The 14,323-nt window shown below is 31.9% G+C and overlaps 2 protein-coding genes across 4 annotated transcripts in view; one reads left to right on the forward strand and one right to left on the reverse strand.

Annotated features, from left to right (window-relative positions):
• The first annotated feature begins 4,084 nt into the window (after nt 1-4,084).
• Nucleotides 4,085-10,371, forward strand: LOC111702863 (protein disulfide-isomerase A4). Its single transcript, XM_023474646.1, has 5 exons — nt 4,085-4,589; nt 6,224-6,251; nt 7,324-7,399; nt 8,349-8,460; nt 9,687-10,371. Exons 1-5 carry the CDS (start codon nt 4,506-4,508, stop codon nt 9,744-9,746), a joined length of 360 nt encoding a protein of 119 aa, XP_023330414.1. The 5' UTR covers nt 4,085-4,505; the 3' UTR covers nt 9,747-10,371.
• Nucleotides 10,372-11,234: 863 nt separating this feature from the next.
• Nucleotides 11,235-14,323, reverse strand: part of LOC111702861 (uncharacterized) — a 17,741-nt gene continuing 14,652 nt past the window's right edge. For all 3 annotated transcript variants that reach the window (XM_023474644.1, XM_023474642.1, XM_023474645.1), the window contains exons 14-15: nt 13,929-13,979; nt 11,235-12,741 (exon numbers count right to left, since the gene is read on the reverse strand). In XM_023474644.1, coding sequence (XP_023330412.1) covers nt 12,685-12,741; nt 13,929-13,979 — 108 coding nt within the window. In that variant the 3' untranslated portion in view covers nt 11,235-12,684. The remainder of the gene's footprint in view (nt 12,742-13,928; nt 13,980-14,323) is intronic.

The following is a 14,323-nucleotide window of genomic DNA, read 5'->3' on the forward strand; positions in this document are numbered from 1 at the left end:
GGGGGGGGGGCGGGGGGTCGAGGAAACATTTTTTTCAAAAATGACGTTTTAGCCTTTAAAAGTATAAACTCTAATATTTCAAAAATTTGTTCTGGCCCTTTTTTGGGAAACTTTAACATCAAAACTTTTTAAATGTTACGGAAAAGTAATTTTAAAACTATTGGCTAGTGAGAGCCACGAAAAAAAATATGAAAATTATACGAAATATAACATTTTAAATTATCCAGCAATAAGGAAAATACATATATATGTAAAAATATTTAAGCTTTGAATTCTAGCAGAGTCTTACACAGGTCGAGTGACGCCAGCAAAGGAATTGAGTTTTTGCCACAAATCCCAATTTTCTATTACCTTTGATATTTCAAGCTTAGATTAATTGATCCATCAGAATTTGTTGTTTGAAATATTATCGAAGGTCTACGACATTGGGTTGTAAAGATTTAGGGATTAAAAAATCAGGAGTTTTTGACATAGACTCAATTCATCTTTTGTATTCACTTTTTTGGAACTCATTGTAAATTCAATTTGTGCATAAAAGTATAAAATCGCAACTGCTATTGTAAGTCGAAATTAGATTCTGATGCAACAGAATGCACCCAGATAATATATAGATCCAGGGTTGTAAAATACACAGATCAGGTAGATATATATATATATCCAGGGTTGTAAAATACACAGATCAGGTAGATATATATATATCCAGGGTTGTAAAATATACAGATAGGTAAATATATAGATCCAGGGTTGTGAAATACGCAGATCAGGTAGATATATAGATCCAGGGTTGTAAAATACATCAACACTGCTATAATCGGCAGCTCTCTACTTTTAATGGCTCACAGCTGGCTAATCCAAATCCAAAAACTCTATCATTACTTTTCATGTCCAGACCCTTTCCTGTTACTTTCCTAAAATAATCAACCTTGGTTTAATGAATTCAAACTTTGATTGGAATGAAAGATAGAAATAATTAAAATTCAAAAACATTAGAAAAACAGAAGACACAAATTTCTAAATGAATCAGTGCTTGTCCATTAAAGCCGAAAAAACGATTGATCCTGCGATTGATACAGGGTGTCACACGAAACATGACAGCTTTTGAATAGTTTTTAATGTCTTCTTCTATGATACTGTATTAGTTACTTAAGACTTTTTTGCATGTTTATTCCGTTAAAAAAATCTTTTACTCAAAATATATATTTGTTTGATATCAATTTTACTATAATATTACTGTCATTTAGTATTTCTTATCATCATCTTTGGTATCAAACAACTTAACAAATCATGGAAGAAGACATTCTAAACTATTCACCAGCTGTCATGTTTTAGGGTTGGTAATCGTTTTTGAAAACGATCGTTAAACGATCGTTTTTTGCTTCGTTAAACGATCATTTTTAAAAACGATCGTTTCGTTTTCTCAAAAAAACGATCGTTTTTAAAACAACCCACTCGTTTTGAACTGTTAGAAAACGAAGAACAATCGTTTTTGAAAACGATCATTTTCAGAAAAACGATAAGCGACCGTTTTTTATACGATTGTTTTTAAATAAACGATCGTTAAAAAATAACGATCGTTTTTGAAAAAAAANAGATATTTTCCAAAGGGCGACTTCCCAAGTGACATTTTTCGAAGTGGCAACTTCCCAAATGTTCAATTTTCCAAAGGTTAGGTTTGCCTTCTAAGGCGCATCCGGGCTAAAATGTAAGCCCAGTGCTGTGACTATGGTAGGCTAGGGTGCCAAGCGCTGCGGCGAGAGCATACATGGGAAGTCGCCTCTTGGGAAATTGTACTTTAGGTAAGTTGCCTCTTGGGAAATTGTACTTTAGGGAAGTTGCCTCTTGGAAAAACGCCTTTGGAAAAGTACCTAACATCGTTCTGGAGAAGGGGAGGGCCCTTCTCCTCTCCCTGGGATTCTTGGGCAAAGGTTAAGATCAGATTGGGTAGATAACAACGTCGAGTTTGTTTGCCCAGATCTGAAATGGAATGTTCTACTGAAAAGAAGTGTAGATTTTTTTCGTTATTTAAAAAGTGTAATACGCGCCTGGTCCTAGGTTATTATTTACGTATTACTAAAATACAAAAAATCTCTAAAATAATTTATAATTATCTTCAAATTTTGCCGGGGGAGGGGGCTCAAACGTTTCAAGCTCTGTCATGATTGAATTATTTCAGGTACATCTTTTATTTTTGTATCTTTATTATTATCTTTATTTTTATATCATTAATTATCATGAGCTCAGGAATGGCTTAATCAAATACGGAGATAGACTTTAAAAAAGCAGCAAAATAGTGGTTTACTGTAAATTAAGCTGTAACATTTTTTCTGGATTTCTTTGTAACCTGTTTTGTTAAAAAATAAATAAAAATTATGCAAAAAAGCTTATCTCATACGTTGTGAGAAACCCTGTGTGAAAATATAATATTTTGTCTCAACAATATTAGCATGCAAAACAGATTTTCTTTGACAGCTTCTTGCTGGAAATATAGATTGGATGCATAGCATTGACAAGTTTAAATAAAATATAGTTTTGGATCTCATATAGAGCTGTCTGAATGTTTCAATATAACTTTTCCTCAACGAATTGAGAGCAAATTCAAACTCATTCCTTAATCCTAGGAGATCAGGAGTCTTTGTATTGCCTGATATAACCCTCCCATAGAAAGAGGCCTTCTTAGAGTTAAGGAATAGGTTTGCAACGCAGTTCATAGCCAAATTTTTTAAGACCAGCTCAAAAAAAATTTATCCCACTAACTGTAATAGTTTGGATGCTATAGAGAGGATTGAAAAAATGTCAAAAAGGTTGGAATACTTTAAAAATTACATTTTTCAAAATATTAAGATGTGACTCATGATGATACTTCCATTTTTAAAGGGTTTATCATAAAAGTTTTTAGATATGTAGCTTAAATGACAAAAAGGTTTTGGGCTATTTATATTTTTTTCAACACGGGCCGGCCTTTTTAAGCGACTTCTACCCACCCTATACACTATGCAGTATAAAAAATTCTTGAGCAAAAAATCCTTAAATAACTATTCCTTAAATGTAAAAAAATCAAGATGGTAGTGTCAATAATGAGAGTGCTAGGGCAAAAACTAGAGGGGCGACCCCCCCCCCCCCCCAGCCTGTTTAGGGGTTAAAAGGAACCCACCGAATTTTAACATTTTTTTAATTCTGTTATAAGCAATTTGCTCAGTTATGGCTCCTTGCATATTTTTTACTTCAAAAGATGTATACAGGGTGTCCCAATAAACATGGGAATTCAGTGACGAATTCGATATCGTCTTTTCAAATAATTCTTTGACTTAGTATAGTGATACTTACTGAGAAAGCAATAATATGTAAGAGTTTCGTCTGCTATGATCACATTTTGTTTGTTTATGTTTTGACTGCATACAGTTGTACTTAGTAAAACAAGAAAATTTCAGTATACAAACAGAGTAAACTTGTCCGTCTTCACTGTTCCTCTTGCGGTGACATTATAGACACTTCTTTGCAGTCTTTTACCCTTTTCATAAAATAAACTCTAGCAGACATAATAATATTATGGCTTTTGAAATTGGGTATTACAATTCTAATTCATAACAAAGACGATATCCAATTTGTCACTGAATTCCCATGTTTTTTTGGACACCCTGTACATTATCCACGCACCTCTGCTCCTTTAGTAAAAGTAAACTCAACCTATATGAAGAGTCTGACCGCGTCAACCTTTTTGCACCAGCTAGTCCTGTCCATAGAGCTAGGTACAGTACAAATTGGGACCGGAAAGGTTGACCCGGCTCGGAAATGCAAATGTACTACGGCTGCCCTTGATTAAAGATACTAAAGAAGTTATTTCAAGGGACTCTTTAATTTAAGGTTTGCATGTTGGATTCACAACAGTTCTCGGCACTCTAATAATATCTATCTTAGAATTGTTTCTGCAGAAAAAATACAAAGTAACTTTGTAGGGAATTCGTAATTATAAAAAAAAATCTATTTCAGCCGGGAAATAAGGATATCTGATTGCTTCATGATATTGGACAAAAGTTTAAAGGGTGCCGTTGTGAATTGGAAATGCCACTTAATAAATAAAGGATTACTTGTAACTAACTGTACTCTATAGTTTCAAGACTGGAGTAGATCAAGGTTTAATGTTCTCCTATCCTAGGGTGTAGTTGGATATAGTTTCAAGACTGGAGTAGAGTAAGGTTTAATGTTCTCCTATCCTAGGGTGTAGTTGGATATAGTTTCAAGACTGGAGTAGAGTAAGGTTTAATGTTCTCCTATCCTAGGGTGTAGTTGGATATAGTTTCAAGACTGGAGTAGAGTAAGGTTTAATGTTCTCCTATCCTAGAATGTAGTTTGATAAAGTTTCAAGACTGGAGTAGAGCAAGGTTTAATGTTCTCCTATCCTAGGGTGTAGTTAGATACAGTTTCAAGACTGGAGTAGAGCAAGGTTTAATGTTCTCCTATGCTAGGTTGTAGTTGGATATAGTTTCAAGACTGAAGTCCAGGAATCAATGGTTGATGTTCTCCTGGTGTTCTATGCTCCCTGGTGTTACCATTGTACAGCTCTCATGCCAGTGCTAACAAAGCTAGCCAAGGAATAATATTCATCCTATATGTTCTTTATCTAATACCTTGACCTTCCTTATTATTTTTAAACGGATTGCAGTATTCGAATTTCAACTTTATCTCCATTCACAGAGTGGATGGTATGTTCGATACACAAGGGTACCTTTGAAAGTTTAAGATTAAAAATGAATAAAATGCCCATTGTCCATGTTTAACTCACAACAGCCACTTGCACATCTATGTTTTAGATTAAGTAAAAGTAAATTTTCAGAATTAAAATTTAGTTTTCATGTCTTTAACATTTAGTAGTGAGCCAGCAGACCTGCACCTCTTTATATGAAAGATCAACTTGAAATTACAAGTACAGTCCCTTTAATCTCTTCAGAGCTGGGAACTTGAGAATGGTGGATATCAGGATTAATGCTTAATCCTCTCTTTTTGCCAATCTAGAGACTAGCATAATCTCGAGATTATGTTACTCTTGACATTAAATATTTAGATCAACAAATTGGATTCTAGCCTTCTAGGAACGCCAATCTCACCCAATTTTTTTTAATACATTAATTAAAATTGGTTACAAAAGAATCTCAAACGTTTTATTCAATATTTTTCTTCACCGATTAATTTAAAAAATGGTCGACAAAAAATTCCTGATTTGTTAAAAATTGCGGATTTCTCTCATGGGATAGAATTTATTTTCAAGGCTGTCATTGGTCAATACAATTTACGAAATATATTCCTGCACTCTCATTGGAGAAATAATGTAAGGATATCCAATGAGAGAGAAAAAGAGCGGATTAAGGACTAACATTAAAAGTTTACACAGTGGATATTTTAAAGTTCCCAGCTCAGCAAACACAATCTCACTTTTTTTTTTGTAGACAGGTCCGACATGTCAACAGCCAAAAGGAAACTATTGAAGTTCCGGATGTTTCAATATACGAATAAATCCCATGAAATCTGAAATTTCTGAACTTTTTAGAGAAGTCAAAGTTAAATTTTTGGGCTTTACTTCAAGAGCAAATGGAAACTTTTGATTTAAGAGTTAAATATGGTAAACATGGCTTTATTTGATCTCTCATTGGTCAAATCTTAAAAGGTTTTACCAATAAAAAATATAAGTTTATATGAAAAAACAGAACGAAAAGTATTGGTTAGGTCGGGTTACATTATTTGTTTTAAAGTTTATTTATGAAGATTTATCCAATGTTTAAAAAAGTTTCCTTTCTCTTGGATTCAAAATAACTTTATCTTGTTGTTTAGTGAAGATAACGAAGCTATAGAAGAAGGAAAAAAACAACTTGTTTCCAAAACATTTTCCCACGAGTAACGTGTGCTGTGCATATTTCTGAGGGGGGTTAGCCGCCCCTCCGCCTAAAAGTCGTTGTAGGGGTTTGAGATTCCAATTTTTTTAGCTCTCCATTTTAGGGGTTAAAAGTTAGCAAAGCCCCCCCCCTCCCTTTCAAACTTTAATGTTATTTATTCCTTTATTTTTATTCGTACTTTTACTTTCGTACTTTCACACACTTAAATGGACTACAGTGTTTTATTCGATTTCCCATCCCCCCAAGGCAAAATCCAACCGGCCGGCCCCCGATTACAATTTAAAAATGTTTGCTATCTAAGGATGTTTAAAGGAAAAATTGATGAATATTATTTTTAGACCTTGGAAGAGGAGGATATTTCAATAGGAATAACATTTTATAATTTAGATAATTTGGAGGGGCGGGGGGGGAGGAATCTACTTAGGATTAAGATAAATTTGGAATTTGTGTTATATTTGATTATTAATAAGTACAAATTTAGGTAAAAACTTTAGAATTGGACGTGACATCTTAAATACCAATTGCTTGATCTAAATATTCACTGTGGACACTTTAGATTTCTGCTTAATTGGCTCTTTTCCCCTCTATTTGGATATCCTACTGGATTCCGACCAATAAAAGTTACATCATTTAACGGCGTACACAATTCCAACCGGCCCGGCTTCTGATTGGTTCTTTGGGATTCTACGTGAACCACTCCGATCAAATGAATTTTAGGAATTTTCTAGGATGCAGTTTAAAGATTAAAATAATTTTAAGAGGAAATCAAGCATTAATCTCCATTTCCACAATTCAAAAGTTTTCAGCTCAAGTTCTCTTCTCAGAAATTTTATTCTAAACGTGGTGACTGCTCTGAAAGAGTGTAATATTAAGAAAGTGTCTGTAACTATTAGAAATTTAGTTAAATATTAAGTTCTTAAAGGGATTGTAAGGGTAATTTCTAGTTAGCCTTCATGAAACTCTGGAGCGACGGTGCTCTTTAAAACTAAATGACAGATCATCAATCTTTGTGTGTTGCTTTGAGGGTAATATCAACATAAGTAACATAAGATTGTATAAGATAAAATGATTGAGATATCTTTGTTTTCCTCATTAGAGGTACTCAAGGTAACTCGAAATGGAAGGTCTAATGAAATTATGTCTGCACAATCTCCTTAATTTTCAGAAATGTTTTCCTCTGAATTTAATCTAAACTGGCTGTTGTCTAAACTGAGCTAGGTACTTTGAACATTGGATACTCATACCCCTGATCGCTTGATTTTGATATCTACTATGGGCACTTTTAAGGATAAATTATTAATCTCTTCATTTCAGTTATTCCTATAGTGTGAAATCGGAATCAAGGATTGATCTCGATATCCGCAATTACAAGAGTTTTCAGTTTTGTTTATAAAAAATAAATTTTTAAATAAAATAATAAATCAAATTGTTTATTCAGTAAAATATGATGCAACTGTAAATGATGTTCCAAAACTTTTTCCATTAGATGGATTTCCAACTATTTATCTAATAAGGTAGATTTCCAACTATTTTTCTAATAAGGTAGATTTCCAACTATTTATCTAATAAGGTAGATTTCCAACTATTTATCTAATGAGGTAGATTTCCAACTATTTATCTAATAAGGTAGATTTCCAACTATTTATCCAATAAGGTAGATTTCCAACTATTTATCTAATAAGGTAGATTTCCAACTATTTATCTAATAAGGTAGATTTCCAAGTATTTATCTAATAAGGTAGATTTCTAAGTATTTATCTAATAAGGTAGATTTCCAACTATTTATCTAATAAGGTAGATTTATGTAAAATAGATGAAAAAAGCAGTTTTTGCATTGTTATTTGGCCTTGGCTTATTTAAACTTTAGTAATTTTAAGATTGATCTTCGAATATAAATACAGCATAAAATTTCCAAAAAGATATAGTTGGTTTGAAATTATTTTAACAAAATTATCGGGCTTTTTTCAGTATTCTACATTCTATCCGATATTAAATCTTCTGATCAGAATTGGATGGAAGATTTTGAAGTGGTTTTTGGATGTAATTTTTTAAGGCTGAATGCACAATTGCACATATCTCAATTCCAATATCTATGATGCCATAGAACATGCATTACTTTTACTCTAGGGTCTTGTTTTGAGGTCTTAACTTTTAAGATTGGAATGTTTAACACAATTTTAAATCATCCCAAAACTATAATGAGATAAAAAGCTATTGCATTTCAAACTTGAAAATCTATTTCAAGATCTGCAGAGCGTCCCATATCATATCAGATTATCTCCAAGCTTTAACGCAAAAATACGCACATAATACTCGAAAAACTTTTCTGCAAGAAAAACCTTTTACATTTTTTAATAATGATTTATTGTTTTTAAATTTTCTGATTAGTCCCTAAAGTCACAATTTTGAGCAATAAACGTTCTATTATGATGTTGGACACCCTGGAACTCAATATTTGTTTAGAAAGGACGAGAAAATGACCCCAGTTTTGTTTAATGAACGCCGGAACTATGATAACCTTCTCAAATTTATTACTGAGAATTCAACTCTAAATCTGAAAAGTAAAAACAGAAAGGTTAGAACACTTTTTTCTTTTTTAGGGACTGCGTCACTGCACACATAATTAACAGTGACCATTTTCTGTGAAGATGTCGGATTCACAACGGTACCTTTGAACTATCAGCTGATCATGCAGTTTTTATACGCAGAAACTATTGTCCTTGATAACTACGGTTCTGAATCTGACATTTTCCACGTTATAAATGACTGGTGACTGGAAATTACGTCCCCCCCTTCCCATCCCGGAAATGTGTGTTATACCCAACAGATTATTCCGACGTCACAAGCCTAATTAAGATTATTTCTTGGAATAAAGAATTATTTTTAATTGCCTTTAATGTGTAAGATGTGTATTGACTAAGTAGTTTGTAAGATTTATAAACGTACTATATAAATATACCTGCCTTGGAAACCTAAACTTTTCCTAAAAGTCAACTTAGGATTTTAAAACCATGCATGATACGAACATTCCTGTGGTTCTCCCGAGTTATTCCATCAACATTTGAGGCAAATCAGTCAAAGGGGTCAAAACAGAGTCTACTACTTTATATAAATACTAGCTTGGGAACCCAGCGTTGTCATATGTCCAGGGTACTTATACTCTCGCAGTTTCCTCGTAATTGGTCTTTAATTAGATTTTTAGCTATTTTTTCTTATAAAAGTCGATCAACTCAACTTAGAAACTCAAAACCAAGCTAAGAACGTTTCCGTGGTTCTCCCAAGTTACCCAATCAAAATTTAAGGCAAACCGGTCCAGGGGTTTAGGAGTTATGAGTTATGATCGGACATACAAAAAAAACAAAGATTATACTTTATATATATAGATATATCAGACCCAGCCGTGGAAATTCGTTCATCTTCTCCACATCAAACGAAAAAATTCTTATTTTTGAATTAACATTTTCACATTTATAATTAAAATCTTTATCTATTTAAAAGAATTCTACTTTTTTGAAATTCTACATAATAAAGCTCTTCGCTCATATATATTTATATGTTAGCTATAACTGGCCAGACGGCTAGACCGTTTTTTTTTAAACGCTCGTTTTTGAAAGTTCTAAACAAAAGGTTCGTTTTCAAAAACTGTTGTATTTTTCTGAAACGAAACGATCGATTTGAGAAAAAAAATAAAAACGAAACGTAAAACGATCATTTTTAGAAACGATTAACAGCCCTAGATTATATGACCTAAACCAATCAGTAAAAGTGTTATAAACCTGTTTTAAAATATCCCTGTTTTAGAACAAGGAACCAGAAAATAGAAAGGAAAAGGAAATACTCAGTGATAAGGATGAACTTTGAAAGAAGCAGTTGGTCGATGGAAATCTATCACCATTATAATAAGCAATATTTTGCCTACCCCTGTATTTTCTTTTTAAATCAGCAATACTTTGGAGGAAATTTGATTTTAGGCCGCAAGAATACTGTGTGTGTGATATATAATTCAGGTTCTATTGTATCTGATTTATGAAATTTAGATTATGTTTTTTTTTCTACCAGTTATACGCTTCGTACATGTTTTTAGATTGAATTATTCCGTACTTTATATTCTTAATGTTACGTCACTACATCATTATAAAAGCAATCTTTTTTCCTGTAACATGCACTGTGTTTGTTAAGAAAAATAAATATTTTTCATGTAAGCAAGCGTATCTCTTTCATATCTGTGGCGAAAACACGTTTATAGTTAGTACAGGGTGTCCAACATCATATTAGATCGCTTATAGAGCTTTAAATTGCGATTTTGGGACAAAAAGAAAATTTTAACCATTTTAAAAAATTGTATAATGCTAATATATCAATTTGTATGCATATACTAGGTTTTTCGAGTATTATATGCGTATTTTGGTGTAAAAGCTTAGAGATAATCCAATATGACATGGAACACTCGTAGATACAGGGTGTCCCAGGAAACATGACAGTTGGTGAATAGTGTTAAATGTCTTCATCCATAATTTTTAAGTTCTTTAATACCAAGGAGAATAATAAAAAACATCGCTTGGTAGTATTATTATAATAAAGTTGTTTCAAAGCAAAATATAATAAAGCAAAAGATTCTTTATCAAAATAAACTGCAAATAGTCTTTAATATATGATACTTGATATGGAAGAAGACATTCAAAACTATTTACCAACTGTCATTTTTTGTGGGACACTCTGTATATACCGATTTTAACCATTTGGAAGGGACTGCGTATTTTAACGCGTGGCATGTCTGATTCACACCGATTTCCTTTTAACCTCTATTTTAGTAAAGAAACAGTCTTTATTTTCTCTGAAACTTGTTAATTTCTAAACATTTTCTTAATATTCTCTTTGCATAAGTCTGCAAGTCATATCTAGAACAAATAATTAATTAGTTAAATAAGAATATCTCATTTATCAATGTTTAACGAAAACTTTTAAGGGTATCGTTGTAAATCGTACATGCCCGCTTTAAACAGTCCCTTTAATATTGATGTTCTAAAGTATAAAGTTAAATGACAAATTGTTCACAATCCCCTTGAGGAGGAGAAATAAATTCAGGATGTTCAAAATAAAAAATAATAAGTTCTAAAGTTGGATTATACAAAGTTCTCAATGCATTTTAAACTATGTTTTGCAAATTTGTAGAGAAAATTATATTTATTTTATTCAATTAAAAAAATGATTTTTCTAAATTCATTTTTTTCAGTAATTTGTTCAAATTCGAACATATCAATTATTTAATAATTATACAGGGTGTCTCAATAAAAATTAAAACCAAGAAAAAAATAAAGAGATTGTTATTTATTTTATACATCGACGGTTTCCATTTTTCTTCTTTTGTAGAAATAGTTATGTTTCTTGGGTCATCACAGGAAATCAATTACAGAAGGGTTTAATTGGCTGTCTGTAGTTTTTAACAAAGCAGTCTGTTTTGATTTATGCCAATCATCATATCTATATTTTTAAACAATCAACTAAAACGAAAATTATTTAAATGATTATTTGGAAATAAACATTTTATTTGAAAACAAACATTGTCTTTCACATTTATTTTCAGAGAAGATTAAAAATAGTGGAAGAGGGTTATTTGGGCTCAGCCCCCCCCCCCCCACATCATGATCAGCTAAATTTATTATATCCAGGGGAGTTTCAGTTCCCAATGGGTGCTACTGCTGAGCACTTCCCTAGAAAGAAAGAATAACTAAGCCCCCCCCCTGGACGAACTCCTGTATATACGCCCCTAGATAGTTTGTATTGGAACAAGGTTTTAATGTAAACTACAGAAGAAAAGTTTTCAGGTAAAATACTCCCTGAAGGGAACACATTTCTGTGTCAACATGACGTGGTTACAGTGATTTTTTCCTATTTTAAGGAATATATACATGCTTTATTAACGACCTAAAACTCTCAACATTTAGTGATCTAAAGACAGAATTTTGATTCTGCTTTACACATAGTTTTAAAATGAATATGTATGATGACTTGATAAAATAAAAAACCAAAATAACAGTGTCGGGAAACCAAGAATATCTAGATACTGAATTAATTGAGTCATAAAGTCTCATTCTTTGTGGATAACCCTGAAGTTTTACCCCACTTTTAGGAATTAGAACTACAGCTAAGCCTGTATCTCTCAAAAATGTGCCTAATGCCAAAATGCTCAATGCTTAAAAAGACGTGTTTTCTTTTTTTACTTTGTGTATATTATTTACCAGTCGATATTCGTAAATATAACTTTAAATTTGTAAATGTAAATTTAAACTTGTAAATATTAAAATATTCCTGTAAATATTTGTATAATTTCCAAGAAATTTAAGATAAAACTTCACTGTCCATAAGTTACTTTTTATTGGACCAATACCTATGGGCAAACATGGCTTGGCTTGCTGGCTGTTTGGAAAAAATTGGTGTTCACACAGAGCAAATGTAGTAGTGTTAATTTCAAATTTTTTTTGAAAATATATTTCGGTCTGAGTTGGCCCTCTTCCACGATATAATATCCGTCAAAATCAAAAATAAAAAAATGTTTTTAAAAATCACAGGAAATTAAACATGAAACAAAAGGTTGTCAGATAAAAAAGGAAACGAACTCATCATGATATGTCACTCACTGCATACTTTGAAAAACAAACTAGTAAATCTGCTTTCCTTAGCTTAAGCAACACTATGTTGTGATTTTAAATTGTTTATTTTACTTTAGTTAGTACGACTGGTAACATATTCAGTACATGTTGTACCTACTCGAGTGGTGTGATTGTATATTCTGAAGTATCTAGAAACAGAAACAGGGTTCTATCTCTACATTTACTCCACCCTGCTCAATACATCCCTAAATAATCAAATTCAAAAATTTTGCAACAGAAACTAAACACTCACCACAAACAAGAACTTTCTTAATTTATGATGCAACCTGAATAAACATATGGATAAGGCAAAACAATTGTACGACTGTGTGGCCTCCTAGCTCAATTTATTTAAATTTTTAGAAACAAGTATTAGTTAAGCAAATTTTTTATTTTTTTTGAGATAAAGTGGCCTTGTGTTTAGTATCTTTTATTTATTTCAGCTCAATTCCTTGGTTTAAGAAATGCAAAATATCCTATTTAGAAATCTAAATCTTTGACAGAAATCAGATTATTTTTAGCTCCACATGCATATATTTACAATTTTAAAAAAGTTAATTCAAAAAAAGTTAAAATATAATTTGAAAAAAAAACTATGAAATTTTGCATATTTTTGCTATTGTCATTCAAATAAAAAAAATAAAAAACATAAATTTAAGGTAAAACCCCAGTTTGATAGAAATACAATTGATTTGATACCAATAATAAATATTATTTTTTAAATACTTTGAAAATACAGGGTGTCTCAAGAAACTTAGAATTTATTCGTCCTCCACCTACATTAACAGATGTATGATTCTTGAAACAATAACCACAACATTTTCCCAGCTCTGGCATTTCCAAAATGTGGTTTGTCTATTTTTAGAACTGATATCAGATTATCCTAATTTATTATTTTACAAAACTTAATCTTCGGTAAAACCATTCCATTCTGTCCAATCACTCCCTTTAAAGTTCTACATTCTTTATATCTCCGGTAATATTTAAAACACAAAAAGAGAGACCACATTTTGGAAATGCCAGTAGTAAGGTAATTTTGTGATAATTGTTTAAAATCATACATGTCCAAGTAGGTGGTAGGACGAATGCCAGTAGTAGGGTAATTTTGTGATAATTGTTTAAAATCATACATGTCAAAGTAGGTCGTAGGACGAATGCGGCAAATGATTTCATAAAATCAAAGACGATATTTAAGATATCTTCTGAACTGTCAAGTTTCATGGGTCACCCTGTATCATCCCTAGTTTGGTTTCTCTTTACAAATATTTATAGGATTATATTCAATACGTTCGGATTTATTTTGAACCAAATATCCCCCATTCTAAATATTTATATATATATATATATTTATATAACAAATAAAGAGTTCTGAAATAATATTATACATATTTACCTTCATAGATATTTCAGTTTTCTCTTGGGTTAAGCAAACTCTAGATCTAGCCTGAAGCATTAAACATTAATTATCAATTTAATAGTTAATTAATACTGTACCCACTCTTAACCATAGATAAAGATAGATTGCGCATAAGACGACATTTTTCATCTTGAAAGATATAAATGTATATTGTAGGCTGGGGCTGAAGTCCAAACATGGGAGAGGAGAGGGTGGGAAAGCTTCACTTCGTGAATGCCGCGGTCATTTAAAAGGTATGAGTAGGGGGGAGGAATTTTGTAGATATAAAATAAATTATTTCGGTGGGATGCCTGCGTAGAGACTGACAGCTGTTATGACAGCTTTTGATACGAGTGTGAGTTTTTATCATTTTTAGGGCTAAAATAGGTACG

Source organism: Eurytemora carolleeae, unplaced genomic scaffold, assembly GCF_000591075.1.
Source record: "Eurytemora carolleeae unplaced genomic scaffold, Eaff_2.0 scaffold514, whole genome shotgun sequence".
Taxonomy (NCBI): Eukaryota; Metazoa; Arthropoda; class Copepoda; order Calanoida; family Temoridae; genus Eurytemora; species Eurytemora carolleeae.